This window comes from Parus major, chromosome 3 (assembly GCF_001522545.3).
Source record: "Parus major isolate Abel chromosome 3, Parus_major1.1, whole genome shotgun sequence".
Classification (NCBI taxonomy): Eukaryota; Metazoa; Chordata; class Aves; order Passeriformes; family Paridae; genus Parus; species Parus major.
Genome location: NC_031770.1, coordinates 103,940,619 through 103,955,190, shown reverse-complemented (window position 1 = coordinate 103,955,190; position 14,572 = coordinate 103,940,619). Strand labels below are relative to the sequence as shown.

Below are 14,572 nucleotides of genomic sequence, written 5' to 3'. Positions count from 1 at the left end.
GACCAAAAGGTGGGTCCTGCTTGGTCTGTCGCTCAGTGTGCACTGCAAATGGAAATGACCATGCTCCAGTTCAGTTCTCCACGTTTCTTTTGGGTTTTGAAAACTGAGTTTGCTTTTTTATGTCTAAAACACATACCTAATGCCCTGAGGACTTCCTCCATGCCTCCAAATGTGCCTTACTCCACACCTGCATGTTCACAGAACTGTGTGCTTAGAGATGTAGGAGAGAGTCATAATCCCTATTACCTTCACTCTCTGTCTCCAAGGGACCTGGGTGATGTCCTTTGCAGGAGAACCTGATAAAGCACCTCACTCTCAGTCCAGTCTGACCTTGTACACTTCCAGGGATGGGACATCCACAGCTTCTCTGGGCAACCTGTGCCAGTGCCTCACCACCCTGACAGGAAAGAAATTCCTCCTAATATCCAATCTAGATCACTCCTCTTTTAGTTTAAAACCATTCCCCCTTGTCCTGTCACTATCTGCCTGTGTAAAAAGTTGTTCTCCCTCTTTTTTATAAGCCCTCCTTTAGGCACTGAAGTCCACAATGAGGTCTCCATGGAGCCTTCTCTTGTCCAGGCTGATGGAGCCAGTGGAGGGAATCCTGTTTGGCTGGCTGGAGCTGGATAGTTACTCACCACAGCAGGTGAACACTATTCAGAAACAGGGGAAAAAAAAGATGTACATTTTGATGATAAATCCATCACAAACACTCACTGTTCTGTGACTTTATTTATTGGGAAATGCCTGTGGCTGTCCTGGAAGGCAGTTTAAAATGAATGGGTATTTCATTTTTGGTTTAACACCTTAGGTAGCCCAGGGAATAAAGGTGGTTTACAAAGGCTGCTCTTGACATCTGGTTTTAGGACACAGATGCCAAGTCATCAAAAGAAAATCTTGCACAGGTCTATTTATCAATAAAATATTTAATAAACTTATCTGTACAAAATATTAAAAAGGTTATTGAAGAGTATACAAGAATATTTATTTAACAAATATATACTGCTATATAATATATTCAAGAAAATATAGATTGCTGTTTACAGTTCATTTACAATCCCATATGTACAATCTATTTAAACTTTAGATACATACAAACAATGCATTTACACCATCACGTACAGAGCTATCTTCTTTAGAGATATTTCACACACCCAGACCTGAAAAAGCTGAACAAATACATGGATAGTTCAGAGGCACACACAGGGATATGAGTATTGCTTCAAAAATCACAACTACTAGAAATACAGCTATTGGAAACTTTCAATTTTTGATATTTTCCTTTCTAATCAAAGAAAAGAACTTATAAATAAAACCACGACTGACCAGCAGAGAGGCTCGTTTTGTCAAAGGAACTCCAGAAAGTGTTGACTCCAGAAACAGCACACAGTGATGGGATACAAAGGGACTGAGCAAACTGGATCAACATTGCTCCCTGCTTCATCTGAGACAGCGAGCACCAAGAGCAGAGCAGGTCTGTGCTGCACAGACAAGAGTCCATTTCCTTTGAGCAGCATCTCCACCAGCTTTTCCAGTGGGAGCTGCAGAGCAAGACAGAGCTGATGACTCCAGGTGGGCACAGCCCCTGACTGCTCCTCAGGCTGTGAGAGCTCCATTTGCAAAGGCACTGCACAAATGTGGCTTCAACCAAAGCATGTGAGAGCTCTGGACCTTCAGCACCTCAGGAACTCGGACTTCAAAAAGTTACCACTCACAGCAGATGGGATGAATGGAAGCAGGATGATCACCCCCCTCCCTGGGCAAGGAGAGGATGAGCTGCTCCTACAAAGTGCTCCATCCCAGCAGATCACTTCCTAAATACCCACTTAACTCTGACACTTTCAAGGACCAAAGCCTGGGCCCTCCCTGCATGACCATCCCTCTTCCTGTCCTGTGGATGCTGTTTCACACTGCTGCTGCTGGCTGAGCCCCTGTGAGCTCCTTGGTGCTCAGCAGTTCCTGGCACACCGCTGCCTGGGATGATCAGCCTGGGAGCAAGGCAGCCCTAAACTTTGCCTCTTGTATATTCCCTACTGCTCTCCTCCCCTCTCTTCACCAAGGCAGGATGGAGGAAATGAATGAAACACCACAAGGAACACTACCAACTCCCTAAAAACTGGGACGGAGGCCAATGCCACAGCTCCCAGGGTGGCCAGGCTTGCCCTGTCTCTGGGTCTCATTCCTCTGATGATGGAGACCAGGGTGGCACCAGCACAGCCTTGACATTGTGGCAAAGAAAAGGGGAGGCCCAAACACTCCCACCTTCCACCAGAAAGGCACTTGAGTGTGCGACCCATGGTGAGCAGGTCCCCTCCTCCCACCAGCTTCAACCCTGCCAGACCTGTGCCCTCCCTGTCCCCTGCCCAAAGGCACAGACTGCACCACATCCTCCTGCTGCTGAGTGCCAGCCTTCCCTTCCTCACCCTCCTTCCCCCACCAAACACCACAGCAAGTCTGTGCACTCCCCGTCCTGAAAACCCAAAGCATGGGCACAAGTATCAAAGCAGAGAAATGAGTTCACAAAAGGTAAAACTGAACTATTAAGTGGTGATGACAGAAAAATGAGCAGCAAACCCTGCTGAAAATCCATTGAAAATGTGTAGAGTTCTGTTTTCATCCATGGAATGGATGGGAATGGATCAGGCTTTGGTTTAAGATTTCTCAATACCAGTTCCATGCAAATGCTCTGCTGCCCAAGCTTCCTGCCCCATCCATTGAGCAAGAGTCAAACATGGTGCACCCACCACCAATTATGTCAGGCACCTCTCCAACATGGAAAATTCAGGGGTTGTTTGAGTACTGAAGCCAGTAAAAGGAAAAAGCAGACACAGGGCTATTTGTGTCTTGAGGTGCAAAGATGTCAGGTGGACTCCATAGTCAGTGGGATACACCAGCATGAATTCCAAATTTTTGTCATTTTCTGAAGGCCCAGATCACTGCCTGATTGGACATGAGTGATTTTCAGAGACATCTTTGTACCTCACAACACATTGTACTAGGAACAAAGAGCTTAGAAGCACTGGAATCAGCTGGTTTTACCTTGGAATACATAAACCAGCTTATGACAAAACTGAAGGTGTCACACACACCAGCCTGGTGGAACATCTTGCTCTTTTACCAGCTATTAATTCAAAGATAGGAAAGACAGAAAAACTGTTCCACACAAAGTCACAGGCTCCGAACCATCAGCAACATCCCACCCACAGAACAGCTACTCCTCAACTCCTTTCCTCATTGTGTTTTCATGGAGGACACGCTCCCACAGTGGGGACATTGCTACTCTGCTCCTGCCACCCTGCATCTCCATTCTGACCCCACCAAAAGGGATCCCTGATGCCAAGGGAGCTGCTCTGAGGCCAGTGGGACACACATGATCTGCTGGTCATGAAGACTTAAAAACATTTGAGTCACAGTGCTCTCAAAGACCTTGCTTTTTCCCACACACGTTTTCCCACCCACCCACCTACCCAGAGCATGATGTGAAGAGAAAAACTCACCCCACAACTCCAGCTGCACGCAGGACAGGAGACACAGCAAGTGATTTGATGGAACTGCCCGGACAAGGTCCATGAGATAGCCCTTTGTTCTGATCATCTGTCAAACACAGGGGCACACAGCCCCATTTCAGGTGACCGCCTCTGTGCAAGACCCAGGCTCTCGTGGCCATTGCCCCACTGAGGGTTTTTTCTCCCTGGCACATGGCCCTGCTGCCCCAGCACAGGCAGGAGAAGGCACCTGGGTTTCAGAACTCACTCCACGCTCAGCAGGAAACCATGGCATTTCCCACCGGTTTGAGTCCCACACAAGCTGGAGCAGGGTTGGTTTGCACAATGTATCTGCCACCTTAACGTGGGTCCTGTGGGCTTTGATGTAACTGTAAATGCTGCTATCGGTACAATCACAAGCAGAAGCTCACAGCAAAACTCCTGTTAAGGCTGGAGAGCAAAGCCATGGCATCCCCCCAGCACCCAAGGTGCCCTGCTCCGTTTGCCCTTGGGGCCCGCATTCCCAGGGGTCCTAAGTGATGCCCCAGCCTCTCTTGTCTCTTCCCTGCCAGCAGTGGGGTGTGTGTGTGTCTGCTGCTCCGTGGGGGCCAGCACAGGTGACTGTCACTAAACATCACTTTGGTGTGTGTGGGATGAGGGCTTAAAGCTGTAAAAGGAGCTGTTTGTTTTGCAGGAGGAGCGTGATGGATAAACCACTGCCGCGTTACCTGGCGAGAGCTGCGCAGCCCCGGGCTGGCTTACAACCCTCGGGGTGCAAACACACTCGGGAGCTGCTGGCACTCAAACCTGAGCAGAAGGCTCAAGGCCTGGGGTTTGCTTTTAATCAGAACTGGTGTCTTTGCAGCCTTTTCCTCATGGGTATGCCAACCATCAGCCAACAGACAAAGAGGCGTGTCTCCATCTGTCAGCGCTGATCGGAAGTGAGGCCACTGGGATCAATGCAGCTGTGCCAGGATGAAGCTACATCAAGCCCTTTTCCATATGAATCCTTCTCCCTGCCAGAGGATACCAAATTCCCACCTATCATTGGATTTGAAGTATAATGTAAAAAAAAAAAAAAGGGGGGGGGGACACATGGTTACACAAGCCCCCTATTTTAAGAGAATTAAAAAGCAATTATTCCTTAAAAAAAGAGAAATAAATCTGTGATTCTTGGGAAGTATTTCTAGGCCAGAAGCACCCCTGGTGACCAGGGTTAAACAGGGCATAAAGTAATTTTGTTTCTGACTGTTCCTGAAGGCAGTGCCTTGAGCACAAGCTCAAAGAACCCCCAGACAAGACACACACACACCAGTCAGTCCCTGTCCTAACTGGGCAGGCTTCCTCAAATCCCAGCCCCAGTGCTTCTAAGTCAAATGAGAGCACTCTGCACGTTGCCCTACTCCTGTGCAGTTACATTCCTATGTCAGAGGATAAGCATGGATACATAGTCCTTTTCAAATGCTTAATATTTCTAGTTTCACTGTAATTATATCCTGCAGATAAAAATGGTGCTCAAGGTCAAACAAATCCTCCAGGAGAATATGCACTGCATGGAAACTGGGTTTTTTTTAAACTGGAAAGGTTGTATAAATACTGCAGATTGAGAACCTATAATTATCCATTAAAACCACTCTGAGATTGCTGAATTAATATTTGTCCATGTTCGACCTCTAGTCTCATATTTATAAAGTTTACATGTGCACAGAAATCAGCTCAGGCAAGAGGCAGCTGATCAGAAATACATTTTTTTCTGGGCCTTTCCTTTGGCATTAGAGGGTGATGTTCTGCAGAGGAGCAGCTCCAGGGATGGGGGCTGAGCTGGGCTACCATCATCCTGCAGACAGTGCCCCACCAACCTTTCTCCAAAGGCAGGATTCACTCTCCATGCCCTCTACAGACACATCCCTGTGTTGCCCCAACAGTGCAGGGCTGCACCAACTCAGCTGAGAGAACCCCCCTGCCTGGGAAAGGCTTTCACACCCACCACTTCCATTTAGAATCATAATCATTAAGGTTGGAAAAGATCATATCCTGCCATCAACCCCAGATCACCACCATATTCACTATTAAACTATCACCTCAAGTGCCATATCCACACAGTTCTTGAACATTTCCAGGGATGGTGACTCTATAATTCCCTGGGCAGAGCTTTACAACTCCTTCTGTGACTTTCTTCCCCAAATATTTAATCTAAACCTCTACGCATTTGTAAAGGCTCTATGGTGGTTGCCCAAGACTAATCCCACTGTTTGGTGCAATCTCCAAATCTGCCTGGGGATGGAGAGGCAGGCCTAGCATTTTCCATGCAGGGATTCATGCAGGGGGCAGTGGTGGCTTTTGCTCTGGAAATTCTCCCCTGGGAGCAATGAGCAATGTGACAGCCAAGCCCAGCAGCTGATACACTCGCCCAGGGGGAGCAGCACAGTTACCCACCAAAGCCCCAGCTCCACTCTCCTCCGGCCTTGCCCTGCTCATACACATCCCCCTGGAGCAGCCCCAGGCAGGGAGCTGCCTCCCCTGACTCCTTAGAGAAGCAGAAAGAGGATCCATCTCCATCCTTCGCACTCCCTTTGTCCTCCAGAGGTTGTTTGCCCAGGAAAGGAGCAGGTGGCACTTGGCACAGGCCCCAGCACCACTGGGCTCCTCTCGGGGGGATGAAGTGTGCTCCCACACCAAACACCCCTGTTCAGGGATGCCCACAGCCAGGAGAGCCAGGTCAGGCTCCCAAATGGGTGAAACCATGGACAGCATCGCTGCCACCTGTGGCCTCTGTGCTCTCCCCAAATCTTCCCCTCCCATTTATCGTAGTGATCCAGGCCATGGAACTGCAGCAACTGAGCCACTGCTTTTGTCCCCAGCACCAGCAAAGCCATCATGGGGTTCAGGACAAAAACCCCAGCAGTGGGCACTGCTCCAATTTTTGGGATTGGGGTTGGGGTGAAGCATTGCATGACCCAACCTCTCACCCTACTCTCCACCAGCCACCTCCAGACCTGCGGCAGGTGACATCTGTCTGTCCCCTGCAACTCTGGCTGAAAAAACCCACAAGAACTGGGAGTCACTGGCATTGCCACCCTTTGGACACAGTACCACAGGAGCAGGTCTCAGGACACCTTTTTGGTGGAGGCTCACAAGAACCACCAGCCAGCAGGGGCTGCCAGGAGTTATATATATCTTGCTTGGATTTGAACTGCCCATGAACCTTCACCACAAATATTTGGAGGAAGGGGAGGGGGTAAAAGAAACAAAAACATTTTAAATAACTGTCTCAGCGGTGAGAAAAACTATCAAACAACCAAAGGCAATTGAAAAATCAGGTACTTCCAAAGCTTGGTAACTTTGTAACTCATGCGGAATCCAGCAGCTCCAGCCCTGCTGCACCAACCTCCTCGCCCAACCAGCTGTGCTAAAGCCAAAGGGCAGAGGAAATCCACAAACCCTTGTGCTGACCCCTCCTCACCCACTCAGGAACCTCAGCCTCCCCAGATGCTGACAGGGAGAAATCCCATGGCATGGACCTGATCCTTCCTCACTGCCCCACCCCCAGCCTCCATCTCTGAGCATCCTCCTGGAGACAGGTACATCATTAGCATATATTTACATTCGTGCTGAGGTAGGGAGATGGGTTTTCCTCTTGGATGTGTGGATGTAAAGCCAGAGGAGCTCTGCAGGTGTCAGGGTACATGAGACTTAGGAGCACCACACTCCTCTGAGCTGCTGCCTGCCACAGCCTGAGGATGCAGAGCAGGCTCCACGGGCAAGGATGGAGGGAGGCAGGGGCTGTTATCCCAGTGGATCTGTCACTATTTCCAATAGACACATTTACTCCCTTCTAATGCCCTTGGTGGGATGGGGCTGTTGAACCTCATCAAGGCTTTTCTGATCTTTGAAATCATTTAGATCCCAGGAGAGTTCTTTGAGGCAACCCCCTCTCTCGCCCTGGCCAGCCCTCCCAGCAGAACACCCCTGCCATTAAGGACAACTGGATTTATGTAGGAAAAATCACATGTTTTCCAGCAGGGATTTATCTCCTCCAAAAGCAAACTGCCATCGCTAATAAGCCCTGATACTTACACACCAACACCCTGCCCACAAGAAAAAAAAAACCATCAAACACAAAATCTGTGCAAATACATCTCTGGTCTAAGCCAACCCACCCAGGAAGCCAAAGTTTGGTACCAAAAGCCACTGAGGTGAAGCAGAAATGCTTCCCAGCATCCAAAGCACACCCTGGCATGGATGAAAAGCTTCTCTTCATCCATGTAATTTAAAGGTGTAATTTATACTCAGCTCCTGAGTTAGTAAAACCCTGCAGCCCTTTAAGCACATGTCAAAGCACTCCACTTCATACAGCAGCCCCTGAGGGTAGCACTCAGCCCTCTGCATGGGAAAGGTCTGTTCCTGGAGGAACAGGGAGCAGGGAGCGGCTGGCACTCCAGGAGGGACACAACTCCCTGGGAAATCGATGCCAAAGGAAGATAGGGTGGAGCAAAGTGCTTTTATAGAGATTATTTGGAAAGAGAAGAACCCAAGCAAAATGGCTCTTCCCTAGGGAACTTGGGACCTTTGTTTCTCTCCAGAAATGCTCAGGATGGCTGTGTGATTTGTGGGCCTGGTGCCAGATTCCCAGTATGCCTTGGAAACAGAGTTTTGTGCAGGAAAGGGAGGGGATTCACCAACCAGTACCCCTTGCAGGACACAGACAACAGGGCCAGTGCTTCTGACCATGTGGAGTGAAGGCATCTCCAGCTAAGGCCTCCCAAGCCCTCTCCCATCTTTTTAAGAGTACAAGCTCTGCTTCAGATCTGACTCTTTTAACCTCTGCTTCTCCTTTTTTCCTGTCTCTGCCAGCAGACTCACAAACCTTTCCCCACTGCAAACAGGCCTGGACCAAGTGATTACAACCCACACCAGCCACAGGTTCTCCACTCCCTGCCTTCTCCCAAGGATCCCTTATTTTTTTCCACCAGGAGACCCAGGGCAGCAGTTTGAAGACTGCCAGAAAACTCCTTTAACTCAAAGAAAAGAGCATTCCTGCCTCACCTCCATCGCACTGCCACAGCCAGAGGATGATCCTGACCGGATCCCTCTGCCGCAGACAGCACTCCACCTCCCCCCATCCCAGGTCATCATTCCGACCAAGACAATTTTGGCTAGACATTTTGCAAAACCTTTGGGAAAGAAGTTGTCAGCTCCATTTAGGCAAACCAAGTGTATCAGGCAGAGCTCAGAAGCTGAGGAGACATTCCCTTGGGTCTCTGCCAGGCTGTGTGGCCCCCTTTCCACAGGAGAACAGGCAAGGCACAGAGATAGTGGCAGCCTCACAGTCTCAGAGGGGCGTCCCCCATCCCTCTTGGGGTCATGGCCAGGGTGGCCCCCAGGGACGAAAGGGGATACCTGCTCTGAGCTTGGCTTTTGGAAAGGCACACATCAAAATGTGTTTGTATATATATATATATAAAATATATATATACACACACACACACACATATATATATGTGTGTGTGTATATATATATATATATATATATAAAATGGGGCAGGGCTGCTGAGCAAGGCCAGGAGGGATAGGGAGAGCTGCAGAAATTGCTACCTGCAGCCACACGTTTCCACGACCATGTCCTCGTACTGTTTGTAAACCACATTGTTCCCAGAGTCTATATAGAGGATGCTGATGGGGCTGAGCTTGGAGGGCACGCAGCAGCTCGGGGGGGTGGACTCCGGGTCCATGGAGTTCATCAGGGTCTGGATAATGGCATGGTTGGTGGGCTCCAGGTGGGAACGCAGGGGGAAGTCGCAAACCCCCTCGCAGTGATAAGCCTCGTAATCCAGGGGGGCGATTATCCAGTCGTCCCAGCCCAGCTCCTTGAAGTTCACGTGCAGGGGCTTCCTGCTGCAGCGAGTCTTCGCCTTCTTCCCGTGGCCTCTGCCCCCAGACCGGGCGGCAATGGTGGTCCTCCTCTTCCTCCGCTTGGGATACGCCTCCTGGCCGGGATCGGGGGGCTCCAGGAAGGGGGGGCTGCCCAGGGCCTTGATCTTATCCCGGATCTCCTTGAAGAGGTTCTCCTTCCTCTGGGTGCGGGAGAAGGCCACGAGCAGGGCTCGCTCATGGGGCTGTGGCCGGGGTTTGCCGAAGCCCAGCTGCCGGGGGGGCAGGAGCTGCCCCGACCGATCCGAGACGATCCTCAGCTGGAAGCACAGCAGCCTTCCCGAGAGCGACCTCTCCCTCTGATCTCGCAAGGCCTCCCAGACATCAAACACCTCCCATCTGGAGGAGCCCGTGTCCAAAATGTCTGCAGCCCTGGAGTCCAGCAGCCGGGGCTCCTCGCCGTCCCGGCCTGGGCAGTGGGCAAGGAGGAGGTGGTGGAAGGTGCCCTCGGGGGACAGCGCCAAGCTCCGGTTTTCAGGGAGGGAGCGCAGGATCCGCAGCTCTGCGCCCGTCACCTCCTCTGCCTCAGGCAGGCTGGAGATGTCAAAGAGGTATCGCTGCTCCGAGGCGGATGGGGAGGCATCTGGAAGAGATAACACAGAAGGAAAAAAAAAAAAAATTAAATATCGCCAAAGCAAGCTCTCATTTAAAGAGGTGCAGAGGATGCAGAGGTAATGGGGGAGATCTCGCTGTGCAACACGGCTCCCTGAGCATCCCAGCGGGACACAGTCTCTGTGTCCTGCATCCAGGAGCGTCCGGCTGGCTCTGGGGAAACCAAAAAAAAAAAAAAGCTAAGAAAAAATGGGGAGGAGAAGGTACAGAGAGAGGGAGGAATAAATTCAAACAAGTGGCTTCTCATCAGCACTCTTCACATCCTGAGGAGGCTTCTCCGTCTCCTCCCAGGTGTTGCAGTGACCCCAGATGCACCGGTATTCTGTTCTGGCACGGAAGCCACACCTAAACCTGTGCAGCACATTTTCATCCCAAATCAGCAGGTTGTCACCGATTTCTTCTGCCCTAAGTGTCACACACATACACACGCTGTTAAAAATCCCGCTTCCCCCTCGCAGGTAGGCACAGGCACACAGATCTGATAGAGGCATCCACAGCGGCTGAAAGTGAGCCCAGTCTCAGTTTGTCACTATTTTTAGTGGATCCAAAGACCTGACACGGACTTGTGCCGTTTCTGGCACTGACTAAATACACTCAGTGTGAATTAAAAAAAGAAACACCAAAGGAGGTGGAACTGGGAAGAAGAGATGAATTGAGTTCTGGGAGGGTTGTTTTTTGTTTTCTCCCTCGTTAACGAGAAACCTGACCTGGGCATGCTGCAAACATCTCTACTGTGCCCGGAGCGCCCCGACCTGCTGCCGGCAGAGCCCAGCCCGACACCCCCGCCGGCAGCGCCGCTGGCTGCAGCCTGCACCGCCCGCCGGGGGGGAAACTTCTCCCTGGCATTTGCTGCTGCTGCTGCTGCTGCTGCTATTATTATCTTTAATTGTAGTATTATTATTCATTATAGTTATTAATTAAATTTACTACTTGAAAAGCAGATCTAAAATTCCTATGAGGAGCAGATAAGAGCAGATAAGGAGATCCCTTTGAAGAGTTCATCTGGTTTCGTTTTGCGTTGAAACTTCCCAGGACCTGTGCGCAGTTTTCGCCCAGCTCTCACAAGCTGAGCACTGCCCACCCTCCCACCGGAGCATCCTTGTCCCGCCTCGCTCCCCCGACGTTTCCCCACCAACTTCCAGTGAACCTCCTCCCGCAAAGGCTGCCGGCAGGATACGGCCCCTTCTGGGTGTGGGAATGGGGTTGGGGGGGGCTCTCCCACCACGAGGCAGCCGGCGACAGGCACGGGGTGCGGCTGGCGCTGCTTTTCAGTTTGCATTTTCATTTTATTCGATGTGGAATGTACAATTTTTTTCCCCCAGCCGAGCGAAGTTGGCCGGCAGGGCGCGAAGTACAGATATACATGTATTTGTTAAAAGTATATCGTTAGGTGCCTATATACATTTGATCATTATTATGATTAGATTCGCGGGTATGAAGAGGGCAAAAGAGGGCGAGGAGGGAGAAGGGGACCGCGATGCCGAGTTCAGCCGGCGGCGTTAGCGGGAGCCGCTCCGGAGCACCGCGGCCGCCGGGGCCGAGCAACCCCCCGGGCACCGTGGCTGCGCTCCCTCCCTGGCCCGGCCCGGCCCGTCGCGGTGCCCAGTGGAGTCTTTCGGGCTGCAAAGGCTCTGGCAGGACGGGAGATGCAGGGCGGAGAAGCCGCTCCCAAACTGCGCCGCACAGCCCGGCCCCGCATCAGGTGGCGGGAGATGCCGAGAGCCGCCGCTCACCCCGTCCTGGCTGGCTGCACCTCGCAGCCCGTCCCGACCCGCATCCCCAGCACCAAGCCTCATCCTTGACACCGACTGCGTGCGCGACCCCATCGCCACGCTAGACCCCCGCTCAGCGCCACGCTCGTCTCCGTCGGTAAACTCCTTCACCGGTGCCAGGCACAAACCTTTTGCTGTCCCCATCGTCACCCTCCTAACAGTATGCTCACGCAAAACCCCACTCCCAGCCCTGTTCTCGCCCCGTTCCCAAGCTCAGATTCGCACGGCTTCATTCCCGTTAAACAACCGGGATACGCAGCCCGTGAAGTTCCATGTCCCTCGATCATCCCGTGCGGAAACCAATGCACAGCCCCATTCCCCAAACAACGCACAGTCCTTTCCCAGGCACAGCCCTTTGCTCGGACCAACATGCGAGCATCCTCTCCGTGTGCCATCACGTCCCCAAACTCAGGCTCAGAGTGATGCACAACCCCGTGCATCCCCACATCCGCACAGAAGCACCATCCCCACACCCATGCACAGCACCATCTCCATCCCCAAGCCCCATCTTCGTCCCCAAGCCCGAATTCCTAAGCCCAAGCATCGATTTCTCTCCCTCCCGACGGCGGGGTCCCGGCGGGGCGGTCGGTCGGCGCTCCCCTGTCCCTGCGGGGGGACGCGCGTCCCGCACTCACCGCTGCGCGCCCGCTCCGCGAAGCCCGTCACGGTGTCGGCGCGGCGGCCGGGGGCACGGCGGGCTGCCAGGCGCTGGTACAGGGCCACCATGTAATGATGCGGCACCACCGTGCCGTTGCGGAGAGCCCCGTCCCTCCGCGGCGGGGAGGAGAAGGGGGAGGCGGCGGCGACGGAGGAGGAGGAGGCGGAGGAAGGCGCGGCTGCCGAGGGTCGCTGGGGAGCGGCCGCTGACGAGCCGCGCACGGCGGCGGCCTCCAGCCCGCGGCGGAGGCGGCAGGCGCCCAGCAGGCAGAGGCAGAGGGCGGCGGCGGCGGCGCGGAGGCGCATGGCGGCGGCCCGGGGCTCGGCGCGGAGCTGCTGCCGCCGCCGCTCCCCGCCCGCTTTTGAACATCGTCTTCGCCCGCCGCCGCCGCCGCCGCCGCCACCGCCGCGGCCGCGGCCGCCCGCCGCCCGGGGGCTCCCCCTGCCGGCCGCTCGCCCCTCCCCGCCCGCGCCCCGCCCGCCCCGGCAGGTGAGAGACCCCCGGAACCCCCTTGGCCCTCGTCCCGTCCGAGAGAGCCCCCAGAAGCCCTTCGGACCTCGCCCCGCCTCCGCCGTCAGGTGAGGGACCCTCGGGCCCTCCATCGGATCCCGCCCCGTGTCCCCCGGCAGGTGAGGGACCCTCAAGGCTCCGGTCCCCACCGGAGGGGGCACCGCACCCCTCATTTGGAGGGGGCAGCTGCGTCCCACAGCCCCGTGCCAAGCGTCACCCCAGCCAAACTGTGGGGTGTAATGGGGTTGTGTTTGACTTTGGAAGAGGACCCCAGTTCGGGATGGCGGGAGGTTGGGGGTTACCATCACCTCTCTTTGCAGGGATCATATTCCGGAGCGGGGAACCCCCCACCGAAGACCGGACCGGGAAACTTCACCCTTACTGGAGCGGGTCACCCACCACCCCTTACTGGGGCGGGGGTCCCAGTCCCATATTGGAGATGGGGCAGTCAGGGCTCTGTTTAGAACGGAGGAACAGCCACCCCACGTTTCGGGCGGACCCCTTTTCCCCGACATTGGCCCGCGGGGTGATGCTGGCGGTGGGGCCGAGCTGGGAGCGGTCGGGGGAGCCGGAACGACCCGCTGTGGGGCGGCCGCGGGGCCCCAGGCTCCCCCCGCACTCTCCGAGATGCCCTGGGCTGCCCTGAGCCTCCATCGGTCCCGGTAATTCCGCCTCGGGAGTCCGACACCGGAGCAAAACAAAGACCCAGTCGGGCTGCGGGCTGATGTTTTCCCTTGCACGGAGGGTTTCCTTGGTAAAATTCAGATGTTTCCTTGGGTCTCGATTAAAATAACAAAGTGGGGTATTTACTAGGATGTTATTTCAAGTCTCTTAAGTCCCTGGTTATGTCTGTTGCGATTTCTCCGCAAATACAAAAACAAGCGCTGCGATGATTTATTTGAAGGAATGTAGGTGTTTCGCCAAAACAAACACGACTTTTTTTTTTCCTTCTCCCCCCCGAAACAATCGCTTCTCACGAGCATTTGTCACTGCAGCCTCTTGGATTTCTTTCTGCTGTAATTTTACAGGTGTCTTGTCACAGTATTGCAAGCAGGTTTCTAATGCCAGCCAGCGGCTTTGCTCGGTATGTACACACACACACTGTGCAGAGACATGGACGCCACTCCCAGGACACCATCCTAAGAAAACCCCATCCTGAGAAATTCCTGTGTCCATGCAGTGCTGGATGGCCAGGCCTGAAGCCACATTTGCACACCTTGTGCAGCACTTGCAGATTTTGCACAGCCTCTGCACAGGGCTTGCACAGCCTGTACCTGCAGTTGGTGTGGCTTGCGTGGCATTTGCGCTCTCAGTGTGCTCACACAGGGCCTCACACACACCACCCCCAGCGGTGAGTGACCCCTGGGAGCCCAACCCAGCTGGGGCAGGAGGCAGAGGAAGGGCTGGCAGAGGAAGGCTTCATTAGCTGTTATTCTTCTGTCAGTCCCTTATTCAATCCAGCCTGACGCTGTTCAGGTACTAAAGGTCATTTTTAAAAACCATCTGGCAAGACCTCACAGCCCTGAGGCCTCACTCCTCTCTGGCCAGGGTGTTGAGACTCCACTCTGGAGCCCTCCCAGAACCAGAACATGAATCAGGGCTCA

At 53.5% G+C, this 14,572-nt stretch overlaps 1 protein-coding gene across 1 annotated transcript; it reads right to left on the bottom strand.

Annotated features, from left to right (window-relative positions):
- Positions 1-9,031: 9,031 nt before the first annotated feature.
- GDF7 (growth differentiation factor 7) lies at positions 9,032-12,763 on the bottom strand. Its single transcript, XM_015620487.1, has 2 exons — positions 12,436-12,763; positions 9,032-9,999 (listed from the first exon to the last, which is right to left on the bottom strand). The coding sequence occupies exons 1-2, from the start codon at positions 12,761-12,763 to the stop codon at positions 9,077-9,079; spliced, it is 1,251 nt and encodes a 416-aa protein (XP_015475973.1). The 3' UTR covers positions 9,032-9,076.
- Positions 12,764-14,572: the final 1,809 nt, after the last annotated feature.